The sequence below is a fragment of the Grampus griseus genome (genome assembly GCF_964374135.1).
Source record: "Grampus griseus genome assembly, chromosome: 18".
In the NCBI taxonomy this organism is placed as follows: Eukaryota; Metazoa; Chordata; class Mammalia; order Artiodactyla; family Delphinidae; genus Grampus; species Grampus griseus.
Genome location: NC_139012.1, coordinates 70,754,703 through 70,780,791, shown reverse-complemented (window position 1 = coordinate 70,780,791; position 26,089 = coordinate 70,754,703). Strand labels below are relative to the sequence as shown.

The window sequence follows — 26,089 nt, the reverse complement described above, 5'->3', positions numbered from 1 at the left end:
TTAGAACGTGATTTTAAGAAGCGCAATTTAATCTTAAATATCGTTTCATTTTCTGACTCTCACTCAGGTTTTAAGCTTTATCATTTTTTTGTCGTTTTTTTTAAATTTGAAAGCCTCGTATCATTAGTGATTTCTTACACTAAAAGAAAAACATCCAAAATATTCTGCTTGCTTAACGCAGACCAGAGGTGTGTGAGGATTATTAATGTTTGTCATCTGAAGTGACCCCAAAAATTCAGATTTTTTTTAACATTAATCCAGAGTTACAGAGGACTATGGGAAAAACAAATGTGCACCCATCAAAGGGAAATATTTTCTTCTCCAAGAACTTCCTCTTTATGAAAAAATAGTTTAAAAATTCAGCTAGAAAGGTTTCTGATTTTACCTATTTCGCTGGCTGGTTTTGTCAAAAGAACTGCGTTGAACGACTTTCCAGGACCGTCCAGGTGAGGCTAACGGTTACTCTCCTCCTGCCAGGTGGACACCACTCTGTCTCAGTTTACCGACCCCAACGTTTACCTGTGGGATGTCCACCACAGTAAAAGGCTTATTAAGGTGGACGGGGTTGTGACCAAGAAGAGGAAATCCTACTGCGTTGACTTCGCCGCCATCCGGCCCCAGATCGCCTTACTCCGGGAAATGCACGTGTCGCATTTCCACTTTTCCCTGGACTGGGCGCTGATCCTGCCGCTGGGGAACCAGTCCCAGGTCAACCGCACGGTCCTGCGCTACTATCGCTGCATGGCCAGTGAGCTCGTGCGCGCCAACATCACGCCGGTGGTGGCCCTGTGGCGCCCCGCGGCCCCGCACCAGGGGCTGCCGCCACCCCTGGCCCGGCACGGCGCCTGGGAGAACCCTCATACCGCCCTGGCTTTTGCAGAGTACGCCAGCCTGTGCTTTCGAGACCTCGGCCACCACGTCAAGTTCTGGATCACGATGAACGAGCCGTCCACGCGGAACATGACGTATATCGCGGGGCACCACGTCCTGAAGGCCCACGCGTTGGCCTGGCGCGTGTACGATGAGAAGTTTAGGCGCTCTCAGAAGGGTAGAATATCCATAGCCCTGCAGGCGGATTGGATAGAACCGGCCTGCCCTCTCTCCCCAAAAGACCAAGAAGTGGCCGAGCGGGTTTTGCAATTTGACATTGGCTGGCTGGCCGAGCCCATTTTCGGCTCCGGGGATTATCCACGCGTGATGAGGGACTGGCTGAACCAGAGGAACAATTTCCTCCTGCCTTATTTCACTGACGAGGAAAAAAAGCTAATCCGGGGTTCCTTTGACTTTTTAGCTTTAAGCCATTACACCACCATCCTTGTAGACTGGGAAAAAGAAGATCCAGTAAAATATAATGATTACCTGGCGGTGCAAGAAATGACTGACATCACCTGGCTCAACTCCCCAAGTCAGGTGGCCGTGGTGCCCTGGGGGTTACGCAAGGTACTGAATTGGCTGAAGTCCAAGTACGGAGACCTCCCCATGTATATAATCTCCAACGGCATCGACGATGATCCGCACGCAGCCGAAGACAATCTGAGGGTGTATTACATGAAGAATTACATAAACGAAGCTCTGAAAGGTAAGGAGCCCCCGAAACAGCGGTCTCTTGAGGGTTAAGTCACCTGAGAGCCTGATACCTGATAGAAACTCTCAAACGTACACACACTATCACCTGCAGAGAAAGTGCTATCTATTCCTTGACACACTGAAAAAGTCCAAGTGCTAGCTAGTATTTTCCCCAGGGATAAAGGAGTTTGGCTAAAAGAGGAAGATGGAATATCCCTCGCACCTACTCTGGGTGGAATAAACCCTGGACTATCTTGTCCTCCATATAAGATGGCTTCACAGCAGTCTTGACTGCTTCACATACTTAAAGATTTAACCCAGGTGCATCCTAGTAGGCTTAATTATGTAAAGCCTACTATGTTAAATGTATTTACCTCTTTGTCTTCGGATATAAGAAGCCTTTTCTGATTAAATCTAATTAAATCTGAAGCTTTATTAAATGGTATTGACATTTTTGCTGATATGCCAGGGCTATGTAAAAGCAAAGTGTTGTGTGCAAAATATTTTCATAACTTTTCTCCTGTCCTTTTGTTTTTCTAGCCTATGTATTGGATGGTATCAATCTTTGTGGATACTTTGCTTATTCATTTAATGATCACACAGCTCCGAAGTTTGGCCTGTATCGTTATGCTGCAAATCAGTTTGAGCCCAAACCATCCATGAAACATTACAGGAAAATTATTGACAACAATGGCTTCCCAGGTCCCAAAACCCTGGGAAGATTTTGTCCAGAAGAATTCACCCTGTGTACAGAGTGCAGCTTTTTTCATACCCGAAAGTCTTTACTGGCTTTCATAGCTTTTCTATTTTTTGCTTTTATTATTTCTCTTTCTCTTATTTTTTACTACTCTAAGAGAGGCAGAAGAAGTTACAAATAGTCTTGATATTTTTCTCATTCATTGATTTGAAATAATTGTACACACACAGCAGCTGTTAACCATTTGTACTTCTCAGTGTTGTGAAACTGTAGATTTTATATATCTGACTTCTAGAAGACCTTTTTGTAGCATTTGACAGAGCTTTTGAAATGAGCATAAGTGATTGTAAAATATTGAATAATGTGAATAGTGCCTGGATTTGTTCTTTTTGGCAGGGGGGTGTTAAAAAAATACTGACAGGGGCTGTCATTTCTGCAGCACATTCTATAACAGAAGCATGAGAAATGGGAACCATTCTGTAACATTTTTACAGAAATTGAATGACAAAATTAAGAATATTTTTTGTCTGTGCCCATTGCTATATGCAGTGTTTATCTTGAAGTCATATTGCAAGTATTGGAATCAAAAGTTAAGTCCCAAGTAACCATATCTTAACTGCCATGATATGCCTAATGGTCTCTGCTGAGCCAAGTTTCCCTTGAAAAAGAAGATGGCAGAATATAGAACAGATGACAAAGGGCCCTCGGCTGGAATGTTCCTTTTAAAGCAGTGTTTCTATCAAATACTGTTATATTAATTTACATATCTGGTTAATGATAGGCTTAGCAGAACAAATGACAGAACTTTATATTTTATGTAAGTATAAAATATATTTTTTTATATTTCGAGGCACTCTCTAAACCCCAGGTCCTTGAGGGCTTTGTGTCCCTGTCGAGGGCCTGCACACATGGACTTTCACTAAATGTGTGCAGAAAAATATGCATGAATTATGCAATATTAGGCCCTTAAAGAAGCATAAACCGACTGTGAAATGCATTATACTGCAGTGGCTGGAGGGGGAGGAAAGGAGGAAAAAGGACTTGTTATGAGCAACATTGTGATTAATTTTATTATAAACTCTTTTATTTAGAGCAGACCTTGGAATGAATGAGGTGACCTTTTCTGAGAGAATAAGAACGAAATAATAACTTATTTTATGAGGAGTGACTCCACTTTCTGTTCTTTAGAATATGCCAAAATTTCTTTGAATTGAGTCTTAAAAATTCTTAGTAGGTTCAAAAGCATTTGGTCTAATAACGCTGGAAGATTTGTTTCTGTAATTGCTGAGGTCCATTTTATATTTTTGCTGCTAATTCTGTGGAGCTAGCTTTGAATGAGTTTTGCTTCGAACTTTTATACAGAAACATGCTATGGATTTTTAGAAAGGGCTAATTAGATCTTATCCTTTAAAGCCCCTTAAATAAGTCTTGCTGATTTTCAGACAGGGAAGTCTGTTGCACTGGAGTTGGGGATTATCCTAATGTTTGTTTTATAGATAAGCCAAAATTATATCAGGCAAGATAAATCAATATCATGTCTGGCATAACTAATCTTGCTGACACAGGGTTCTAGTGAATAAAAAAAAAAAACTGTACTGTATCATGTATCATCTTTAGAGGTGGTATGATTTTCTTCCATGAAAGATAAGCTTTTGGTGGTACTCTTAAAAATTAGACTTATTGTTAAAATTGCAAACTAGAGAATAATAGTTTATTTTATGTATATATTTTTCTGATTATAATAGTAATATATGCTCATTGTAAAAACTTAAAAACACAGAAACTGTATATAAAGAAAAAAATAACCTGTAATTTCACCACCTTGAGGTAGCCACTATTAACATAGTGTATGTATTTTATTTTACATAGAGTCAGATCATATTGTAAATAGTTATGTGTCTTTATTAATTTTCATTGTGTGCATTTCCTTTGTCAGTCTTCAAAGGCATAATTTTTGATAGCTGTAGAGTAATTCCACTATATGAATTTATCACAACTTATTTAATGATTCCTATTTGTTGGACTAGTTTCTTATTGTTAATTACCATTAAATAATGGATTTTATTTAAAAATAATTTTCTTGCTACAGCATTTAATTTCCTTGAGTGTGGAGAGAAGCAGTTCTGTCCCTTGATAAAGAATTGTAATAAATCTGCCTGAAACTTTTTCTTACATCACCAAATAACTAGATAAATTTCTTAATTATTTTGTTCTTTTGGGTTGATTAAACCACCTAGAATATGATCTGAGTGGTGAAGAAAGGGATCCGAAAGCAGGAGTGAAGTTCGAGGCTGGAAGACGGTAGGGGTGGGGAGGGTGCTCCAAGCTAATCCCTATGGTTGAGCTGAGAGGGAGTTTCAGACACTGAAAGAGACAGGAGACGCCAAAGAACCAATGAGAAATGACACTTCAGCATCATTCAGCAAAGTTATCAGGTGAGCATCACGCTAACTTTGAGTCCCCGTAGACCTTAGGGGGAGGTCAGTGGCTCACCCCAAGCGGGAAGGGGGAGTGGGCGGGGCGCCGCTCAGGTGACGCTGGGAACCCGGAGGCAGCAGAAGGTGCTAGAAGGGCTTTCTGGTCCATCGGGGATGGAATCCTCATTTCTTAACTGGCTTCTCAGGGCATTACTTCTTCCATCGATGCTTTACTTTCATGAATTCTGAGTTTTTCACCATGTTACATATATGTTTTAAAATATAGAGACCATTCCCTTGGAAGTCCTACATCTCAATACCTTTCGGGGCCAGCTGTGCAGCGGCATTAAGTGGTAAGCCGTGGTCCCCAAGGCCTCTGGGCTAATTTCTGCCATATTTCTGTTTGCTCTACATTCCAGGTTCCTTCCTTTGAACCTGGGGTTGGGGAGTAAGAGGGGGAGGAGAGGTGTGGTGGGTCATGCACTTATGCCCCATTCATTTTGCTTTAGTTTGGAAGGATGGTTTTTCATATTCATTTAAGGATATTTTTCATTTTATCTTTGGACTTCCACAGATAGTAATTAGAATCTACTAATGCCTCGGAAACATTTCTTTTTATTATTTATTATAATGCCATCCAACAGAGATATAATGCTAGCCACATATTTTAAATTTTCTAGTAGTCACATTAAAAAAATAAAAGGCATAGAAAATAAAGCTTGATACTATACAGTATTTTATTTTCCCCAACATATCCAAAATATTATAATTTCAATATGCAGTCAATATAAAAATGATTGAGAGTTTTACATACTTTTTTGGGCTACTAAGTCTTAGAAATCTGGTGTGTGTTTTACACAAAGCGCACATCTTGTGCTCACTTTGGACTGTATACTGTAAGTAGCTACATGTGGGCAATGGCTACTCCATTGGATAGTAAAGGTCTATAAAGAGAGACTTGCTCTGCTACGTAAATTAGCTGCATTATTAAGCTATCCAAAGTATTTAATGAATTACAAGAATAAACATTTTTTTTTCAACAATCTTCTGAGGTCTAAAATCCGAAGAAATTATTGGCATGTAAATTTACCATTAAACTAAAACTACTGATTAAAACAAATATTTTAAAGACTTTTGTGGATGGAAGAATTCTGCAATTCTGAACATCGTAATTCAGGTGCTGGAATTAAACTGATTTTCTTTTTACATAGTGTATAATCCAGTCTTTTCTCTAATTCAACTTGCCCCTTTCTGAATTAATAGAGCAATTACTATATTGTTCTATAGCATCTCCATTTAATATTTATTTATTTATTTATTTCCATTTTAACATCTTTATTGGAGTATAATTGCTTTACAATGGTATGTTAGTTTCAGCTTCACAACAAAATGAATCAGTTATATATATACATATGTTCCCATATCTCTTCCCGCTTGCGTCTCCCTCCCTCCCACCCTCCCTATCCCACCCCTCCAGGCGGTCACAAAGCACCGAGCTGATCTCCCTGTGCTATGCGGCTGCTTCCCACTAGCTATCTACCTTACGTTTGGTAGTGTATATATGTCCATGCCACTCTCGCTTTGTCACCGTTTACCCTTCCCCCTCCCCATAGCCTCAAGTCCATCCTCTAGTAAGTCTGTGTCTTTATTCCTGTTTCACCCCTAGGTTTTTCATGACATTTTTTTTTTCTTAAATTCCATATATATGTGTTAGCATACGGTATTTGTCTCTCTCTTTCTGACTTACTTCACTCTGTATGACAGACTCTAGGTCTATCCACCTCATTACAAATAGCTTAATTTCGTTTCTTTTTATGGCTGAGTAATATTCCGTTGTATATATGTGCCACATCTTCTTTATCCATTCATCCAATGATGGACACTTAGGTTGTTTCCATCTCTGGGCTATTGTAAATAGAGCTGCAATGAACATTTTGGTACATGACTCTTTTTGAATTATGGTTTTCTCAGGGTATATGCCCAGTAGTGGGATTGCTGGGTCATATGGTAGTTCTATTTGTAGTTTTTTAAGGAACCTCCATACTGTTCTCCACAGTGGCTGTATCAATTTACATTCCCACCAACAGTGCAAGAGGGTTCCCTTTTCGCCACACCCTCTCCAGCATTTATTGTTTGTAGATTTTTTGATGATGGCCATTCTGAACAGTGTGAGGTGATATCTCATTGTAGTTTTGATTTGCATTTCTCTAATGATTAGTGATGTTGAGCATTCTTTCATGTGTTTGTTGGCACTCTGTATATCTTCTTTGGAGAAATGTCTATTTAGGTCTTCTGCCCATTTTTGGATTGGGTTGTTTGTTTTTTTGTTATTAAGCTGCATGAGCTGCTTATAAATTTTGGAGATTAATCCTTTGTCAGTTGCTTCATTTGCAAATATTTTCTCCCATTCTGAGGCTTGTCTTTTGGTCTTCTTTATGGTTTCCTTTGCTGCACAAAAGCTTTTAAGTTTCATTAGGTCCCATTTGTTTACTTTTGTTTTTATTTCCATTTCTCTAGGAGGTGGGTCAAAAAGGACCTTGCTGTGATTTATGTCATAGAGTGTCCTGCCTATGTTTTCCTCTAAGAGTTTGATAGTTTCTGGCCTTACATTTAGGTCTTTAATCCATTTTGAGCTTATTTTTGTGTATGGTGTTAGGGAGTGATCTAATCTCATACTTTTACATGTAGCTGTCCAGTTTTCCCAGCACCACTTATTGAATAGGCTGTCCTTTCTCCACTGTACATTCCTGCCTCCTTTGTCAAAGATAAGGTGACCATATGTGCGTGGGTTTATCTCTGGGCTTTCTATCCTGTTCCATTGATCTATATTTCTGTTTTTGTGCCAGTACCATACTGTCTTGATTACTGTAGCTTTGTAGTATAGTCTGAAGTCAGGAAGCCTGATTCCTCCAGCTCCGTTTTTCGTTCTCAAGATTGCTTTGGCTATTCGGGGTCTTTTGTGTTTCCATACAAATTGTGAAATTTTTTGTTCTAGTTCTGTGAAAAATGCCAGTGGTAGTTTGATAGGGATTGCATTGAATCTGTAGATTGCTTTGGGTAGTAGAGTCATTTTCACAATGTTGATTCTTCCAATCCAAGAACATGGTATATCTCTCCATCTATTTGTATCATCTTTAATTTCTTTCATCAGTGTCTTATAATTTTCTGCATACAGGTCTTTTGTCTCCTTAGGTAGGTTTATTCCTAGGTATTTTATTCTTTTTGTTGCAGTGGTAAATGGGAGTGTTTTCTTGATTTCACTTGTAGATTTTTCATCCTTAGTGTATAGGAATGCACGAGATTTCTGTGCATTAATTTTGTATCCTGCTACTTTACCAAATTCATTGATTAGCTCTAGTAGTTTTCTGGTAGCATCTTTAGGATTCTCTATGTATAGTATCATGTCATCTGCAAACAGTGACATCTTTACTTCTTCTTTTCCAATTTGGATTCCTTTTATTTCCTTTTCTTCTCTGATTGCTGTGGCTAAAACTTCCAAAACTATGTTGAATAAGAGTGGTGAGAGTGGGCAACCTTGTCTTGTTCCTGATCTTAGTGGAAATGCTTTCAGTTTTTCACCATTGAGGACGATGTTGGCTGTGGGTTTGTCATATATGGCCTTTATTATGGTGAGGAAAGTTCCCTCTATGCCTACTTTCTGCAGGGTTTTTATCATAAATGGGTGTTGAATTTTGTCAAAAGCTTTCTCTGCATCTATTGAGATGATCATATGGTTTTTCTCCTTCAATTTGTTAATATGGTGTATCACGTTGATTGATTTGCGTATATTGAAGAATCCTTGCATTCCTGGAATAAACCCCACTTGATCATGGTGTATGATCCGTTTAATGTGCTGTTGGATTCTGTTTGCTAGTATTTTGTTGAGGATTTTTGCATCTATGTTCATCAGTGATATTGGCCTGTAGTTTTCTTTCTTTGTGACATCCTTGTCTGGTTTTCAGGGTGATGGTGGCCTCGTAGAATGAGTTTGGGAGTGTTTCTCCCTCTGCTATATTTTGGAAGAGTCTGAGAAGGATAGGTGATAGCTCTTCTCTAAATGTTTGATAGAATTCGCCTGTGAAGCCATCTGGTCCTGGGCTTTTGCTTGTTGGAAGATTTTTAATCACAGTTTCAATTTCAGTGCTTGTGATTGGTCTGTTCATATTTTCTGTTTCTTCTTGATTCAGTCTTGGCAGGTTTTGCCTTTCTAAGAATTTGTCCATTTCTTCCAGGTTGTCCATTTTATTGGCATAGAGTTGCTTGTAGTAATCTCTCATGATCTTTTGTATTTCTGTAGTGTCAGTTGTTACTTCTCCTTTTTCATTTCTAATTCTGTTGATTTGAGTCTTCTCCCTTTTTTTCTTGATGAGTCTGGCTAATGGTTTATCAATTTTGTTTATCCTTTCAAAGAACCAGCTTTTAGTTTTATTGATCTTTGCTATCGTTTCCTTCATTTCTTTTTCATTTATTTCTGATCTGATTTTTATGATTTCTTTCCTTCTGCTAACTTTGGGGGGTTTTTGTTCTTCTTTCTCTAATTGCTTTAGGTGCAAGGTTAGGTTGTTTATTCGAGATGTTTCCTGCTTCTTAAGGTAGGATTGTATTGCTATAAACTTCCCTCTTAGAACTGCTTTTGCTGCATCCCATAGATTTTGAGTCGTCGTGTCTCCATTGTCATTTGTTTCTAGGTATTTTTTGATTTCCTCTTTGATTTCTTCAGTGATCACTTCGTTATTAAGTAGTGTATTGTTTAGCCTCCATGTGTTTGTATTTTTTACAGATCTTTTCCTGTAATTGATATCTAGTCTCATAGCGTTGTGGTCGGGAAAGATACTTGATATGATTTCAATTTTCTTAAATTTACCAAGGCTTGATTTGTGACCCAAGATATGATCTATCCTGGAGAATGTTCCATGAGCACTTGAGAAAAATGTGTATTCTGTTGTTTTTGGATGGAATGTCCTATAAATATCAATTAATTCCATCTCGTTTAATGTATCATTTAAAGCTTGTGTTTCCTTATTTATTTTCATTTTGGATGATCTGTCCATTGGTGAAAGTGGGGTGTTAAAGTCCCCTACTATGAATGTGTTACTGTCGATTTCCCCTTTTATGGCTGTCAGTATTTGCCTTATGTATTGAGGTGCTCCTATGTTGGGTGCCTAAATATTTACAATTGTTATATCTTCTTCTTGGATCGATCCCTTGATCATTATGTAGTGTCCTTCTTTGTCTCTTCTAATAGTCTTTGTTTTAAAGTCTATTTTGTCTGATATGAGAATTGCTACTCCAGCTTTCTTTTGGTTTCCATTTGCATGAAATACCTTTTTCCATCCCCTTACTTTCAGTCTGTATGTGTCTCTAGGTCTGAAGTGGGTCTCTTGTAGACAGCAAATATATGCGTCTTGTTTTTGTATCCATTCAGCCAATGTGTCTTTTGGTGGGAGCATTTAGTCCATTTACATTTAAGGTAATTATCAATATGTGTGTTCCCATTCCCATTTTCTTAATTGTTTTGGGTTCGTTATTGTAGGTCTTTTCCTTCTTTTGTGTTTCTTTCCTAGAGAAGTTCCTTTAGCAGTTGTTGTAGAGCTGGTTTGGTGGTGCTGAACTCTCTCAGCTTTTGCTTGTCTGTAAAGGTTTTAATTTCTCCATCAAATCTGAATGAGATCCTTGCTGGGTAGAGTAACCTTGGTTGCAGGTTTTTCTCCTTCAACACTTTAAATATGTCCTGCCACTCCCTTCTGGCTTGCAGAGTTTCTGCTGAAAGATCAGCTGTTAACCTTATGGGGATTCCCTTGTGTGTTATTTGTTGTTTTTCCCTTGCTGCTTTTAATATGTTTTCTTTGTATTTAATTTTTGACAGTTTGATTAATATGTGTCTTGGTGTATTTCTCCTTGGATTTATCCTGTATGGGACTCTCTGTGCTTCCTGGACTTGATTAACTATTTCCTTTCCCATATTAGGGAAGTTTTCAACTATAATCTCTTCAAATATTTTCTCAGTCCCTTTCTTTTTCTCTTCTTCTTCTGGAACCCCTATAATTCGAATGTTGGTGCGTTTAATGTTGTCCCAGAGGTCTCTGAGACTGTCCTCAGTTCTTTTCATTCTTTTTTCTTTATTCTGCTCTGGAGTAGTTATTTCCACTATTTTATCTTCCAGGTCACTTATCCGTTCTTCTGCCTCAGTTATTCTGCTATTGATCCCATCTAGAGTATTTTTCATATCGTTTATTGTGTTGTTCATCATTGTTTGTTTCATCTTTAGTTCTTCTAGGTCCTTGTTAACTGATTCTTGCATTTTGTCTATTCTATTTCCAAGATTTTGGATCGTCTTTACTATCATTATTCTGAATTCTTTTTCAGGTAGACTGCCTATTTCCTCTTCATTTGTTAGGTCTGGTGGGTTTTTATCTTGCTCCTTCATCTGCTGTGTGTTTTTCTGTCTTCTCATTTTGCTTATCTTACTGTGTTTGGGGTCTCCTTTTTGCAGGCTGAAGGTTTGTAGTTCCTGTTGTTTTTTGTGTCTGTCCCCAGTGGCTAAGGTTGGTTCAGTGGGTTGTGTAAGCTTCCTGGTGGAGGGTACTAGTGCCTGTGTTCTGGTGGATGAGGCTGGATATTGTCTTTCTGGTGGGCAGGCCCACGTCTGGTGGTGTGTTTTGGGGTGTCTGTAGACTTATTATGATTTTGGGCAGCCTCTCTGCTAATGGGTGGGGTTGTTTTCCTGTCTTGCTAGTTGTTTGGCATAGGATGTCCAGCACTGTAGCTTGCTGGTCGTTGAGTGAAGCTGGGTGCTGGCGTTGAGATGGAGATCTCTGGGAGATTTTCGCTGTTTGATATTATGTGCAGCTGGGAGGCCCCTTGTGGACCAGTGTCCTGAAGTTGGCTCTCCCACCTCAGAGGCACAGCACTGACTCCTCCTGCAGCACCAAGAGCCTTTCATCCACAGGGCTCCTTAATTTGGGATGATTCGTTGTCTTATTCAGGTATTCCACAGGTGCAGGTACATCAAGTTGATTGTGGAGCTTTAATCCGCTGCTTCTGAGGCTGCTGGGAGAGATTTCCCTTTCTCTTCTTTGTTCTCACAACTCCCAGGGGCTCAGCTTTGGATTTGGCCTCGCCTGTGCGTGTAGGTCGCCGGAGGGCGTCTGTTCTTTGCTCAGACAGGACGGGGTTACAGGAGCCGCTGATTCGGAGGCTCTGGCTCACTCAGGCCGGGGGGTAGGGAGGGGCACGGAGTGTGGGGCGGGCCTGCGGCGGCAGAGGCCGACGTGACGTTGCTAGCCTGAGGCACGCCGTGCGTTCTCCCGGGGGAGTTGTCCCTGGATCCCGGGACCCCGGCAGTGGCGGGCTGCACAGGCTCCCCGGAAGGGGGTGAGGATAGTGACCTGTGCCCGCACACAGGCTTCTTGGTGGCGGCAGCAGCGGCCCTAGCGTCTCATGTCTGTCTCTGGGCTCCGCACTTTCAGCCGCGGCTCGCGCCCGTATCTGGAGCTCTCTCAAGCAGCGTTCCTAATCCCCTCTCCTCGTGCACCAGGAAACAAAGAGGTAAGAAAAAGTCTCTTGCCTCTTCGGCAGGTCCAGACTTTTCCCCGGACTCCCTCCCGGCTAGCCGCGGTGCACTAACGCCCTGCAGGCTGTGTTCACGCTGCCAACCTCAGTCCTCTCCCGGCGCTCCGACAGAAGCCGGAGCCTCAGCTCGCAGCCCCGCCCGCCCCGGCGGGTGAGCAGACAAGCCTCTCGGCTGGTGAGTGTCGGTCGGCCCGATCCTCTGTGCGGGAATCTCGCCGCTTTGCCCTCCGCACCCCTGTTGCTGTGCTCTCCTCCGCGGCTCCCAAGCTCCCCCACTCCGCCACCCGAAGTCTCCGCCCGCGAAGGGGCTCCTAGTGTGTGGACACTTTTCCTCCTTCACAGCTCTCTCCCGCTGGTGCAGGACCCGTCCCTATCCTTTTGTCTCTGTTTAGTTTTTTCTTTTGCCCTAACCAGGTACGTGGGGGGTTCCTTGCCTTTTGGGAGGTCTGAGGTCTTCTGCCAGCGTTCAGTAGGTGCTCCGTAGGAGTTGTTCCACGTGTAGATGTATTTCTGGTGTATCTGTGGGGAGGAAGGTGATCTCTGCGTCTTACTCTTCCGCCATCTTCCCGGAAGTCTATCTCCATTTAATATTTAATATTGAACAACGCTGCTAAAAATTTCAGCCTGGGAAGGAAAATATTAATTTGGATGACCAATCTTGACAGGTGGGCCTGGTTCTAGAGGGGAAAACAGAAGCCATGGATGTTTTGTTTTGTTTTGAGTATTTAGCGCAGTGTCCCATGCACAATATTGTTTAATAAAGGTCAATTAGTTCAATAAATGTGGGAAGGAGTGATGGAGTTAATGAATGAACAGAATTAGCTCACCGACACCATCTTTGTCCAGAGACTGATTTAATAGGGACCATCTGTCAAGAATCAGAAACTGCTATATATTAGATGCCACACAGCTCAATTCTTTGTATTCAGAGGAGGGAATGATGACTTACATGTAATAACCTTTGATAACCTGTCTTTCTAGGTTGCAAGGCAGTAAACTGCTGTCCTGTCCTCATCTGTAGACTACTCACTAGGTGAGAGTATTATTAACTCTTTTCCTCATTATTCACCATGTCCTTCAACTAGTCAGTAATCCTTTTGTTTGCAAGAGTTGTTATTGGGTTAAGTTCTTTATCTGCAAATAAAAACAGGGAACTCATCTAGAAGGAATCCCTTTACGTCATCTCCAGATACTTATAATTTCCTAGAACATGTAGCTTTCTACTTAGACCTATTACCTTTTTCAATTTTCATAACTATTAAATACTGTTAGAATTTTGTCTGTCATAGTGCATTTCCTGGACTGTTTTTGTTTCATACATTTGTGGTAAATACCCATTGTTTGATATCCAAGAGAAAGAGGTCAAGAAAAACCACAAGGAACCTTGAGTAAAGTGCAAATGCCAATAACTACTGTGACAGGATGCCTAAAATATGGTGAAATCCCATTTCACGACATGATTGCTACACACCAGCAAAGACTTGCTGACTGATATTCAGCCCCTTTTTTGATCCAATAGGTTAAAGAAGAAAAACATTTCAACCTACATATTAATGGAATCAGAAAGGCTTAGGGAAAAGAGTCAGCAAGACCCATGTTCAGAATTTGCTGAGCCTCAGTTTCCTCATCTGTGAAACGGGAGTAACATAGTAAGTATTCAATAAATAAAGCACCTATCCTAGAAGTATTTTTTTCCAAACTGATTTCACTTACTCTTAACGTGCATGTGATTTCTTGTTAATCAGATTTTTGGAGCTCAGTAACATAAAACCAGGGCCTATTACAGTCAAATAATTCACCCAGAAGCCCTTTAGTTATTTTATTTGTGGCTTTGAATATACATCTTCATAGAATGTCCTTGGTAAAAACCAAACAAACAAACAAGCAAAAAATCAACACCCACATATACTTAATCATATCAATACTAGAGTATTTTCTTGGATTCTAATTTTACAAATGTTGGATTGATAGAATCCTGAAGATAATTTGGCAGGAGGTGTTTCTATATCAGTGTGTTGTACCATCTGCTCTTTTAAAATAATCTAATGACACAGGCAAAACACTGAGATTTGTGTATTTGTTACTGGTAAATAACTGAAGGCCCATTAACTAAATTTTTGTGATTCAAAAATCTTTGGTAGAGTTTCTGATTTTGGTAGAATCTTCAATATGCTTATTTATGGTAAAACTAATTAATTTTAAATGAGCTTATTTATATGATATAAATTATTTGCAACTGAAACATTGCCCCTTAATAAACTGCTGGAATAAGCTGACATGTTTTTCTTTTTTGAAGTCTCAATTGATTAGTTTGTAAAATTCGTTTTTTTTTCAATATTGTAGCAGTTGTCTAATTATGGCCGTAAGCATAAATGTTGCCTAAGGCATTTCAGCCTGTTTTGATCTCCAAATGCATGTGAATCAAAGCTTTAGCTAATTTAGTTCTAAGTTATTAGACCGCAAGTTCTATAGTGTTTCAAGGCCATGCTGTTGCATTTAAGACATGAAGGCTTTATAACTTTTTTTTTCCTCTTTAAATTATGGGTATTATGAGTCTCTGGTAAGTAGCCCAGAGGCTTCAAGATAAAACATTTCAATGAACAGGGACAGTAGTGGTAAGCCACGGAGCAGTGAAATGGAGATATAATTAGAGCTAAAGATTGACGGGTCAGGTGAAAATATTCCATTAGTAAAGGACAACACGATAAAGAATGAACCAGATTTTCTTCCAAATTCGTACCATTCTAAAATGTCCTTATTTTTTTTTGTGCCTGTCATGAATCTATCAAGCCAGCAAAACAAACACAGTGGGGGTTACTGGGCGATCAGACTGACAAGATCAGAGCAGCAAGCTTCCCTCAGTGCAGGGGACTCAGTGGCAGTGGTTCATAGACACAAAGGGCTGAGATGAGGGAAGCCTGGAAGCACGTGAAAGCCTTGCAGTTCTGAGGAGAGCCCGTGGTGGGGCAGGGCCTCAGGATTGAGGTGTGCGATTTCAAAATGCAGATGACCAGGCCTTTTCCTTTAGTCCCCACTCTCTGAAGTGCCCTTGGGGAGAGGGCTGCAGCACCTGAGGTTTGGCAAGGGGGCTCCCCTGAGACGTTCTGACAGGTGTTCATTGACAGCCATGGCGTTACATGGAAGAGTGTGGTCAAGGCCGGGTTCAGTGGGTGCAAGAAGGTGAGGAAGATCGAAGGACAAGGGGACAGAACCAGAACCTGGAATGTCAGAATTCAAGATGAAGCTTTTTCGGTTTGTATCAGGAGGGTTGTGTGGAGAAGCAACGCCATTGGAGGTGATGATGTTTAGCGAATGTTAGTCCAGGGTACGGAGAAGGGCATTTACAAGGAGGCTGGAAAGTCTGGGAACGATTCAGGGCTTACGAGAGTGGGCCCAGTGGAGGAGGAAAGGGATGCAAAACATAGATGAAAATTGTGAGAGAGGCATTAAGGTGTGTCCAGAAAGCCAGAACATTCTAAGATGAACAGGAGCAGGTGAATGAAAGGCTCTGGGGAGCAAGGATTATGCCAGCTCCTCAACGTGGGAACAGAGGCCTCAGTTGTGGAAGGAAAGGGCTCTACCATAGTGTAGGCAGCCCCAAACCAGACTGGGATTTTCAGATTCCTAGGTCTGCTCTCAAATTTGCTTTATAACCTGGAGTAAGTCACCAAGGCTGCGGAGTCTTATTGTTCTTGTCTGTAGAGAGACGGGGTTAATCAAGACCAGTAGGTTTCAACCTTGGTTACACATTAGAATCATGTGGGAGCTTTTAAAAATCCCCAGACTGATTAAATCAGATTCTCTTAGGGTGGGATCCAGGCAGTGGTATGTTTTAAAGCTCCCAGGTGATTACCATGGGAAGCTAAAACTGTGAACCAGAAATCTCTGAGCTTGCGGATATCTTAATAGAAACCTCCAAAAAACAAAAATAGAACAAAACAACAGCATCTCTCCAACTTCATTTTTATTTTTATATTTTTTTAATAGTAAGGAGGACCTTATTAAAGACAAATGGCTAGGGGTCATGACTATTACAATAGGGGATTGAGGTTGGACTACATAAAGAGGCCAGGGTGTCATAGCCATCAAGCAAAGCGAGGAGGGTCAGGAATTTTGGAATTATCAGACCAGGAATTTAAAACAACTATGGTTAATATGCTAAGGACTCTAGTAGAGAAAGAAGCAGCACACAAGGACAGATGGGCAATGTAAGCAGAGAGATGGAACTCCTAAGAAGGAACCAAAAAGAAATGCTAGAGATCAAAAGCGCTGTAACAGAAATGAAGAGTGCCTCTGATGGGCTATAAGCCCATCTACACGTCTACTTATAAAGTAGACTGGACACGGTTAAGGAAAGAATCTAAAAAGATGATACAAATGATGCTTGCTCTGTCTCTTCAAATTATGTTTTTTTAATTTAATTTTTATTTTATATTGGGGTATAGTTGATTTACAATGTTGTGTTAGTTTCAGGTGTACAGCAGAATGGTTCAGTTATACATATACGTATATCCATTCTTTTTCAGATTCTTTTCCTATATAGGTTATTACAGAATATTGAGTAGAGTCTCCTATGCTATGCAGTAGGTCATTGTTGATTATCTATTCTATATATAGTAGTGTGTATATGTTAATCCCAAACTATATCCATCCCTCAAACAACCATAGAGGAGCCTCCTCTCCAACACCTGTTAAGCCAGTTAGTAAGAATCCCAAACTCCTAATTTATCCCTCCCCCCGCTTCCCCTTTGGTAACCATACTTTTGTTTTCAAAGTCTGTGAGTCTGTTTTGTAAATAAGTTCGTTTGTATCATCTTTTTAGATTCCGCATATAAGTGATATCATATGATATCTGTCTTTCTCTGTCTGACTTAGTTCACTTAGTATGATCATCTTTAGGTCCATACGCGTTGCTGAAAATGGCATTATTACAATCTTTTTATGGCTGAGTAATATTCCATTGTATATATGTACCGTATCTTCTTTATCCATTCCTCTTTCAGTGGACATTTAGGTTGCTTCCATGTCTTGGCTATTGCAAATAGTGCTGAAGTGAACATTGGGGTGCATGTATCTTTTCAAATTATTTTAACTTTAATTAGGTCCCATTTGTTTGTTTTTATTTTCATTACTGTAGGAGGTGGATCCAAAAAGATATTGCTGCAATTGATGTCAAAGAGTCTTCTGCCTGTGTTTTCCTCTAAGAGTTTTATAGTACCCAGTGTTACATTTAGGTCTTTAATGCATTTTGAGTTTATTTTTTTATGTGGTGTTAGAGAATGTTCTAATTTCATTCTTTTACATGTAGCTGTCCAGTTTTCCCAGCACCACTTATTGAAGAGACTGTCTTTTCTCCATTGTATATTCTTGCCTCCTTTGTCATAGAGTAATTGACCATAGATGTGTGGGTTTATTTCTGGGCTTCCTATCCTAGTCCATTGATCTATATTTCTGTTTTTGTGCCAGTAACATACTGTATTGATTACTGTAACTTTGTAGTGTAGTTTGAAGTCAAGGAGCCTGATTCCTTCAGCTCTGTTTTTCTTTCTCAGGCTTGCTTTGGATATTTGGGGTCTTTTGTGTTTCCATACAAATTAAAAAAAAATTGTTCTAGTTCTGTGAAAAATGCCACTGGTAATTTGATAGGCATTGCACTGAATCTGTAGATTGCTTGGGCAGTATGCTTATTTTGACAATATTGATTCTTCCAATCCAAGAACATGGTATATCTTTCCATATGTTTGTGTCATCTCTGATTTCTTTCATTAACATCTTGTAGTTTTCAGAGTACAGGTCTTTTGCCTCCTTAGGGAGGTTATTGTTAATTCCAAAATTCCAAAATCCCTTCCATGTCTGGTCCTGATGCTTGCTCTGTCTTTTCAAATTATGTTTTTTGCCTTTTGGTAGATCTTCTAATTTTTTCTTGGTAACTGGACATGGTGTACTGGGTAAAAGGAACTGCTGTAACTAGGTCTTTAGTAATGTGAGGGTGAGGTGTGGGGGAACAGGAATCATTCTCTAGCCTATGGTTAGGTCTCAGTCTTTCAGTGAGTCTGTGCCTTTGGTCTGTGAACTTCATAGCATTCCTCAGTTTTTTCTTCTATCTTAGGTGGGACAGGATGGATAGCATGAGATGGTGTTGGGTATTTCCATTCTCCCATGTGGAAAGCTAGAGCTGAGTGGAGTTGGGTGTTTCCCTTCCCCCAGGTCAGATAGGCTCTGATAATATCGCAGTAAGTTAGGCTCTGTTCAACTAGTTTCTCCTGAGGGCAGGTTTTTTAAGAACAGAGTGCTCTGGCATATTTCAAAATAGTTTCTTTTCTCTGATGACTGGGTTCCCCTGGAGTTTTTAACACTGAGCCTCTGGCAATTCATGAATTACATTTGAGGTTTTCCTCCCTGGCACTGATTCCTGAGCTGGTTTCCATTCATGAGTCTCTACTTGGGTAAGCCCCAACTCCCTATGTTTGTCTGTCTCTCCAGTTGGGGGCAGCAGTTTGCCCTGTGTCCTACCCTCTCTTATGGATCCAAGAAGAATTGTTGCTTTTTCAGTCTGTTCAGCTTTTTACTCATTGTTAGGATGGAGTGATGACTTCCTGCCTATCACTGCTAAACAGAGAAAGAAAGGGAAGAGTCAATGAAATGCTGTAGTGCTTATAAAGCAAACTGGGGGGCTGCTTTCAACCCAACTGCAATACGGTTGCAAAATATACTCTCTAACAGCTCAGCAGTCTCTCCAGCTCTGTCAGTGAAGCACAAATCTATGAAGTCCACCAAGGATCATAACTGTTTATATGATGGGCTTTTGAACAGTTGGATCTGGTACTCTTAAACATCAACCTAAAAGGCTGGACAACATCATCATGATTCACCATCATGATTTTATTAAAGTGAAGTGGAAACAGTATATATTTGATGCATGTAAAGATGACTTGCACTGTTGTTTTTGAAAGTCATTAAGAATATCGTGTTGGGCTTCCTTGGTGGCGCAGTGGTTGAGAGTCCGCCTGCCAATGCAGGGGACACGGGTTCGTGCCCCAGTCCGGGAAGATCCCACATGCGGAGCGGCTGGGCCCGTGAGCCGTGGCCGCTGAGCCTGCACGTCCGGAGCCTGTGCTCCGCAACGGGAGAGGCCACAACAGTGAGAGGCCCGCGTACCACAAAAAAAAGAAAAGAAAAAAAAAAAGAATATCGTGTTAACACAGGAATTTGTAATTTTGTTCACAACATTTTGTATTATGAATGACAAGTGAGTGTTTTATTTCTGGATACAATTACACATTGATGAAATCATCATAAAACGACTTTGCAAACAGTGTTCTCAGTGCATTCATGCTGGATGTCTCTTGTTGGATGTCTCTCTAGCCTTCAACCAGATATATCTGAAGAGGAATATTCATTATCTTTTCCTTCAAAGGAGCCCTTCCTTCTGTTTCCTTAATTTTCTTCAGTCAGCCCTTGGAGACATTCAGGCATGAAATTCTACGGGGATTTTTCATTCTGATATTTCTAGCATCCGTGCTTCATTTGGATACTTGCTGCTGTTGTCTTCTTTGAACCTTTCACTTTGATTTTTCCAGTAATCCTTAAATGGTTTCCTGGCGTGTGTCCATTCTGTACCTCAAGTGCCATTTTGATTTGATCGCTTCTCTCTTCAAATACTTTTAATGTGTGTCCCTACTCCCCACAATCAGCTGACATTTGCTCTCAAGTCTCCCTTCTCATGTCCTCTGGCCTGTTCACCCTCAACCTCACTGAACGTTAGAATCAGCAACTACTGCCTCTTACCGGGACTTGTGTGATTGTCTAATCGCTTCCATTAGATTATAAAGTGCTCTGAGGAAGGGACCTCATCTTATTTGTCTTGTTATTCCCTAGAATGTATATTAATTGCTTAAGAAACATTTCTTGTGTGAATAAATGCTTAATGAAACGCATTATAGATGCGTTCTTTAAAAAGAGTTCACTCTTTTTTTCCAGTTACCGAGGCTCAGTTGAACTCATTACCTGGAGTTTTGCTAGTCAGACTTCTCTTTAGCAATGTTTATGATGATAATTGGTGTTCATTGTGATTACCCGAGGGCGGTACAAAATCTTGAAGTATCTTCTCAGTTATTTAAAAGAAGATCATATTAAGATGTTTGTTTCTAGTTAACAGATTCTTTGTATGTATCATCATGGATTATCCATTTGAAAATAAGTAAAATACAATTAAAAATCACAATAGTATCACACTGAACACTAATCTTCCTTTGATTATTAGTGCATTCAAGAAATAATTAGCACACACTTAATATGTACACGTTAGTAGAATAATTAAGCAGGATGTTCTATTTTAGTTTATGTATATTGGAAATGCCTTGTGCATCAATTGTGCTAGCTAATGGTTTACTGTAATTGGCACACAGCGTGATATCTAATCAATTTTTTCAGTAAACAGAGGATGGCTCTTTGAAATAGTATATTTTAGACAGCAATTACTAAAGTTTACCTATGAAACAAAATTCTATAAATCAAATCCAGTTCTTGGATATTCCTTTTAGGGTATCTTAGAGCAGCTTGGCGTCCCGATTTAGCAGCGTCTTTGGTCTCTGCTTCTGGACTTTGAGCAATGGTATGTCAGCAGCACTTTTCCCCGCGTCTGCTCAGTGCGGGGCAGATGCAGTTGTAAGAATGCAGATTCTACTAGATGCTTTAAGCTGGGGTTCTCATGCCTGGTTGTGCATTGGAATCACCTGGGGAGTTTTAAAACCCACTGATGCCTGGCCCCATTTGCAGGGGTTCCAGCTTAATTGGTCTGGGATGTTGCCCTGCATCTCTTACCTTGCCCCAGTGCCTACTGGGTGGGCCTTCCAGCCTCTCCCAGGTGACCCTGGCCCCTGGGGTCCAGAAACACCCTCTCCTTTATCCTGTAGCTCAGAGGAGCCCGTGGATGCCCGCTGTTGCTACTCGCTAGCTTTCTTCTCCATCCCGTTGGCTTCTCAGCTCTTCCAAGGCCCCTGGAACCAACTCTTTGCATGACATTCCCTCTCTGTAAAATTTCCAAGTGCTTCTTTTCCTTGTGCAGGTTTTTATGGGACCTTGACTAAGACAGCTGGCAGTGAAGACAGGGAAGGTGAATTACTCACAGTATGGGGCAACCTTAAACAGCCAGCACTAGTGCTGGCTGGGAGGGCAGAAGAGGCCATCAAGTGGAGGGGGAGGGTGGGAAGGATGCAGGCATGGTGGCCATTTCCAGAGGCCACTCATTCAGCTGTAGAGAAACCTGCAGATAGTCTATAACACAAATCTCATGGGAGAATCTAATGAAATATTTTAATTTCATCTTTTTGATGATTTCATTTCCTTGTAATAGGTCACACTTTTATAAAGTCCATCAGGGAGGAAATTAATTTTTTTACTTTATGCCTATCTATTGGTAAATAGGGTTGATTAATCAAACCTGATTACCCTTTTAGTACATACTGGTAAAGCTGAAAACACTTAATTGTGAATTTCTTTTTAAATTCAGAATTCCTTTTTACCAAACCCTGCTGTTGGCTTATGCTTCAAATTCATGACCAAACATCAGGTGTTGGAAAAGCCTCATCCCAGTTAAAAAAAAAAAAACCCAACTTCAGAAAATGTCTGTTCTTTGTCTTGTGTGGGTAAGAGGAGATGCTCTGTTCTATATTACTTATGAGTGTTGTCACGTTGGAGCTCTGCTGACAGCTGCCATGTAACCCAGAGGAGCAACAATCCCAGACATCAGATAAAAGCCATGTGTGTTTGTTGGTTGTATACATGGACACTCAAAGCCTGCTTTCAAGTAAGCACAGGAAGGATCCCATACAGACTCATGCTCACACAGCCACACATCCCCTCCACACACTCAGCGGATCCTGCGGCAGCTTCGCCCGGCCATACTTTCTGAATGGTCTTACTGAACTGGATTCTGTTTCTGCTCCCTTGTGGACTCCTTCAGAAAGCAGTAGTGAACATCCTCTATATTTTACCGAAAAAATTTGCTAGTCAAAGCTAGCACTTTTGTTCTCTTAGGGACATCACTGCCATCAGCTAAGAGACTGAGCCTCACTTATCTAGAATTGAACAGTAATAATAAACATTTGTCACGCCCTATCTTGAAAGGTATGCCGTTATTCCTGTTTTATAAATCAGAAGACTGAGACTTACAGAGGTTAATGACATGCCAAAGGCTCACGGCAGGAAAGTGGAGGATTTGAACAGGCAGGATTGTTCCAGAACCTGCACTCTGAATTATGGTATGGACTGAATTTATGTCCATCATGTTTTAAATGGCTGGATGAATCCAGAACTTCCCTATGCCTGAGCTAATTAGTCTTGGGAAAATTAGGGGCTCAGAAAGAGCCAGCAACTAATTTAAGTCATTAGTGACTATTTAGTTAGGATCACGTTGGTTTCCTAGAAAAGGTACCAACTGATTTACAAGGAGAGAGAGAATTGCCGGCTTAGAGAGCTTCAGAAAACCTCTAGAAGGAGAGACTGTAAATGGCAGATTTATAAGACAAATTACTTACTAGATTGGCAAAAAAAGTGTGTTAAACACTCCAATCCAAACCACTAGTGGGTACAGAACCAGAAATCACCATTGCTCTGTGTCTGGATTCCCCGGCAGGGCCTGTGTTGAGAAAGGCCCTGTGCTTGGTTTAATGTTCTTCTACGACTGTTTTGAAATTCTTAAAATAATTTTGTCTTTGAACTTGTGTTTTGTGAGGAGGCTGATGGGCCAGTGTGATACTCACACGGGCAGCGGAGATGCAACAGGCAGCAATGGGCAATTCTACAAGTTGGAGGAATGTCAGAGGAAACGATAAGATAACACTGTATAAATCGACATTCAAAGTGTACTTCAGACATACGCAACACATTTGTACAGAGAGTGAAATCTTTTCGAAAAATTATTCCTTGACAATCAGCAGTTCTAGATGTAATAAAATTTATATTTCGATATAATTTATCAGAAACTTATCCCAGTATAATGTCCCAAAATAATCCCAACAGTGTTGTCACAGCCTATCATTTACTCTTAATAGCTCCAACAACAGTTGCACATGCATAAAGAGACTTCTCAAAATTGAAAACTATCAAAAAGTGTTTCTAGGGCTTCCCTGGTGGCGCAGTGGTTGAGAGTCTGCCTGCCGATGCAGAGGACACGGGTTCGTGCCCCGGTCCGGGAAAATCCCACGTGCAGCGGAGCGGGTGGGCCCGTGAGCCATGGCTGCTGAGCCTGCACGTCCAGAGCCCGTGCTCTGCAACGGGAGAGGCCACAACAGTGAGAGGCCCGCGTACCCCAAAATATATATATATATGGAGAAAACAATCATGAGAAAAAAAAGACTTTTGGAGGATATATTTGGAAGAACTAACATGTGAATAAAAGAAGATCCAGAGAGGAGAAAAGGAACAGATGATGACAAGGCAATAATTAAACTAATAAAAGAAGAAAATGTCCTCAAGATTAAGAAAGACCTGAATGTGCAAATTGAAACTCTTCACCAAGTTCCAAGCAGAAGGGATGAGAAAAAAAGTCACCAAAGCTTGCCTGGAAAATTCTTCAACTCCAAGAATGAAGAGAAACCATTACTAACTTCTAGATGGAAATAACCGGCTACTTAAAGAATCAGACAGCCATGCACTGTTTTATATGCAATGCCTTAGATAGAAGGTGGCGAATGGCATCTGAGAGAAATGAACTGCAACGCATGGTCCTGTATCCACTTAAGACGTCATTCCCATTTCAGAACGGAGGAGAGAGTGGTGCTGTGACCCAGAGAGTACATCACTTGGGCATATTGGTGCCAGAGGAAACTACTAGAGGGAGGACTATACAACCAAACAACTGTACCGTAACCAACACACCACCATCCTCTACCAGCACAACCACCAAAGACAGGAGAACACGAAGAGGAAGAGAGGTAGTGCTTGACAATACATAAACAGTTAAATTTAAATGGATAGTAATAGACCAGGGAAGGTATGCTAGCTACCCCAAAGAAGAATTCTTAAAATAAAGAGGAACTGTGTGAGGGTAATTCTAATAATAATCTAGAATGAAAAGTACAAAACTATCTCAGAGAAATCTACAAGTTAGGGGTGAAGGGGGAGAAAAGTAATGAAGAAAAGCATTTCAAAGATTTTATCTTGGTCTGGTTAAGGGCAGAATTGAGAACAGCAGTGAACATATTCTAAAAGTCTGACCTTATTAGTGTAGACTATCTTGGTGAAGGAAGCAAATTATATCTTGTTTTTAAAAAATATTACAGAAATACATGTTTTGTTATGAGGTCCTAGAGAGGGGAGGCAAACATTAATGGGATAGAAAGTTACAAAACAGCAGCGCTAACAAAAGGAAAAAAGAGTGAATAGAAACTTATGAAAACCAGCAAAAAAGAGCAAAAGGAAAAAGAGGAGACAACAAAGTGAACATAAAATGAACGTAAAATTAGAAGGAGTAAAATAAACTACAAAAATATATACAATGAGGCCATTAAAAACACGGAAAGTCTGAGAAAGGCTCACAGCCGAGAGAAGCCTGAGGAACATGAGAACTAAATGTGATGTGGGAGGACTTTCAAGATGGCAGAGGAGTAAGACATGGAGATCACCTTCCTCCCCACAGATACATCAAAAAATACATCTACATGTGGAACGACTCCTACAGAATTCAGTTTGTTATACAGCAGAAACTAACACATCATTGTAAAGCAATTATACTCCAATAAAGATGTTAAAAAAAAATGTTATGTGGTGTCCTGGATGGGATCCTGGGACAGGAAATGGACATTAGGAAAAAACTAAGGAAATCTGGTTTTGTTTTTAGCTTCAGTAAAAAGTAGAATTACAAGGCTACAGCACGTCTCAGGAACCCAAGGACTGGGATGAAGTTGGGCCTCTGATACAAACTTTAAAGAGGGACTGATGTGCTGTTGTGAGCTGGGAAATTTTCTTTTCCTCCATCTCTCAACTCTGCTTCTTTCTTGCATGTCTGCTTCAAGGTTCTGTGATGTGGCAGCCTGGGTTTCCAACCACACAGTGGAAAACTGCCAGTGATGTTTCCTTAATTTATATCTCCTCTGATTAACAGACCATTCATTTATTCAGTCATTCATTCATTCATATAAGAAATATATATTGCATGCCTACTGTGTGCCAGTTAAACTCTATTGTGTTTATGTTTTGCGGATAAGATAAAGCAAACATTATTCCATCCTCGTGGAAGTTACTAGATCATAAGAAAGATATTGCTTTATTACTTATACAAATAACAATATAATGACCAATAGACAAGTGCCAAGAAGAAAATATTCTTTGTATCATGAATCTGTTCCCCAACTGAGTATAGGGTATGAAGGAGGACTTCTGGGGGAAGTGACATAAAACTGAGACCTATGCGTAAATACAAGTTACCCAGCCACTGGGGACAGGTGTGGTGAACACCTTTATAAAAAAAGTTTGAAGATGAGAGAAGGGACAGAGGTAGAAAGTTAGCCTATTTCTCCTAAGCCTATAGCTAGTGTCTACAAGATGGATTCAATAAATTTCTATTTATTAAACACAAATTTATTTATTGACTCTCAAAGAACATGTAGTTTTGTAGTGTCCATGTAACATTTACAAAAATAGTTGATCATGTTCTTGACCACACAGAAAGTCTTAATCTCAGTAAAGTAATTTAGAAATCTAGAAAACATTGTTGATTTCCTAGGAAAATATAAATTTTTAAAATTCATTGAAGAAGTAGAATTTTTGAATAGTTTGAGTGCTATAGGAGAGATTAGAAAAGAAATTAAAAATGTATTATTGAAAAAGTTAACAG

At 40.2% G+C, this 26,089-nt stretch overlaps 1 protein-coding gene across 1 annotated transcript in view; it reads left to right on the top strand.

The window, feature by feature from the left end:
* KL (klotho) overlaps positions 1-2,727 on the top strand; it is a gene marked incomplete at its 5' end in the record, with an annotated part of 36,787 nt that extends 34,060 nt beyond the window's left edge. The window contains 2 exons of the mRNA XM_082675532.1: positions 478-1,579; positions 2,107-2,727. Coding sequence (XP_082531658.1) covers positions 478-1,579; positions 2,107-2,444 — 1,440 coding nt within the window. The 3' untranslated portion in view covers positions 2,445-2,727. The remainder of the gene's footprint in view (positions 1-477; positions 1,580-2,106) is intronic.
* Between the last annotated feature and the right edge of the window lie 23,362 nt (positions 2,728-26,089).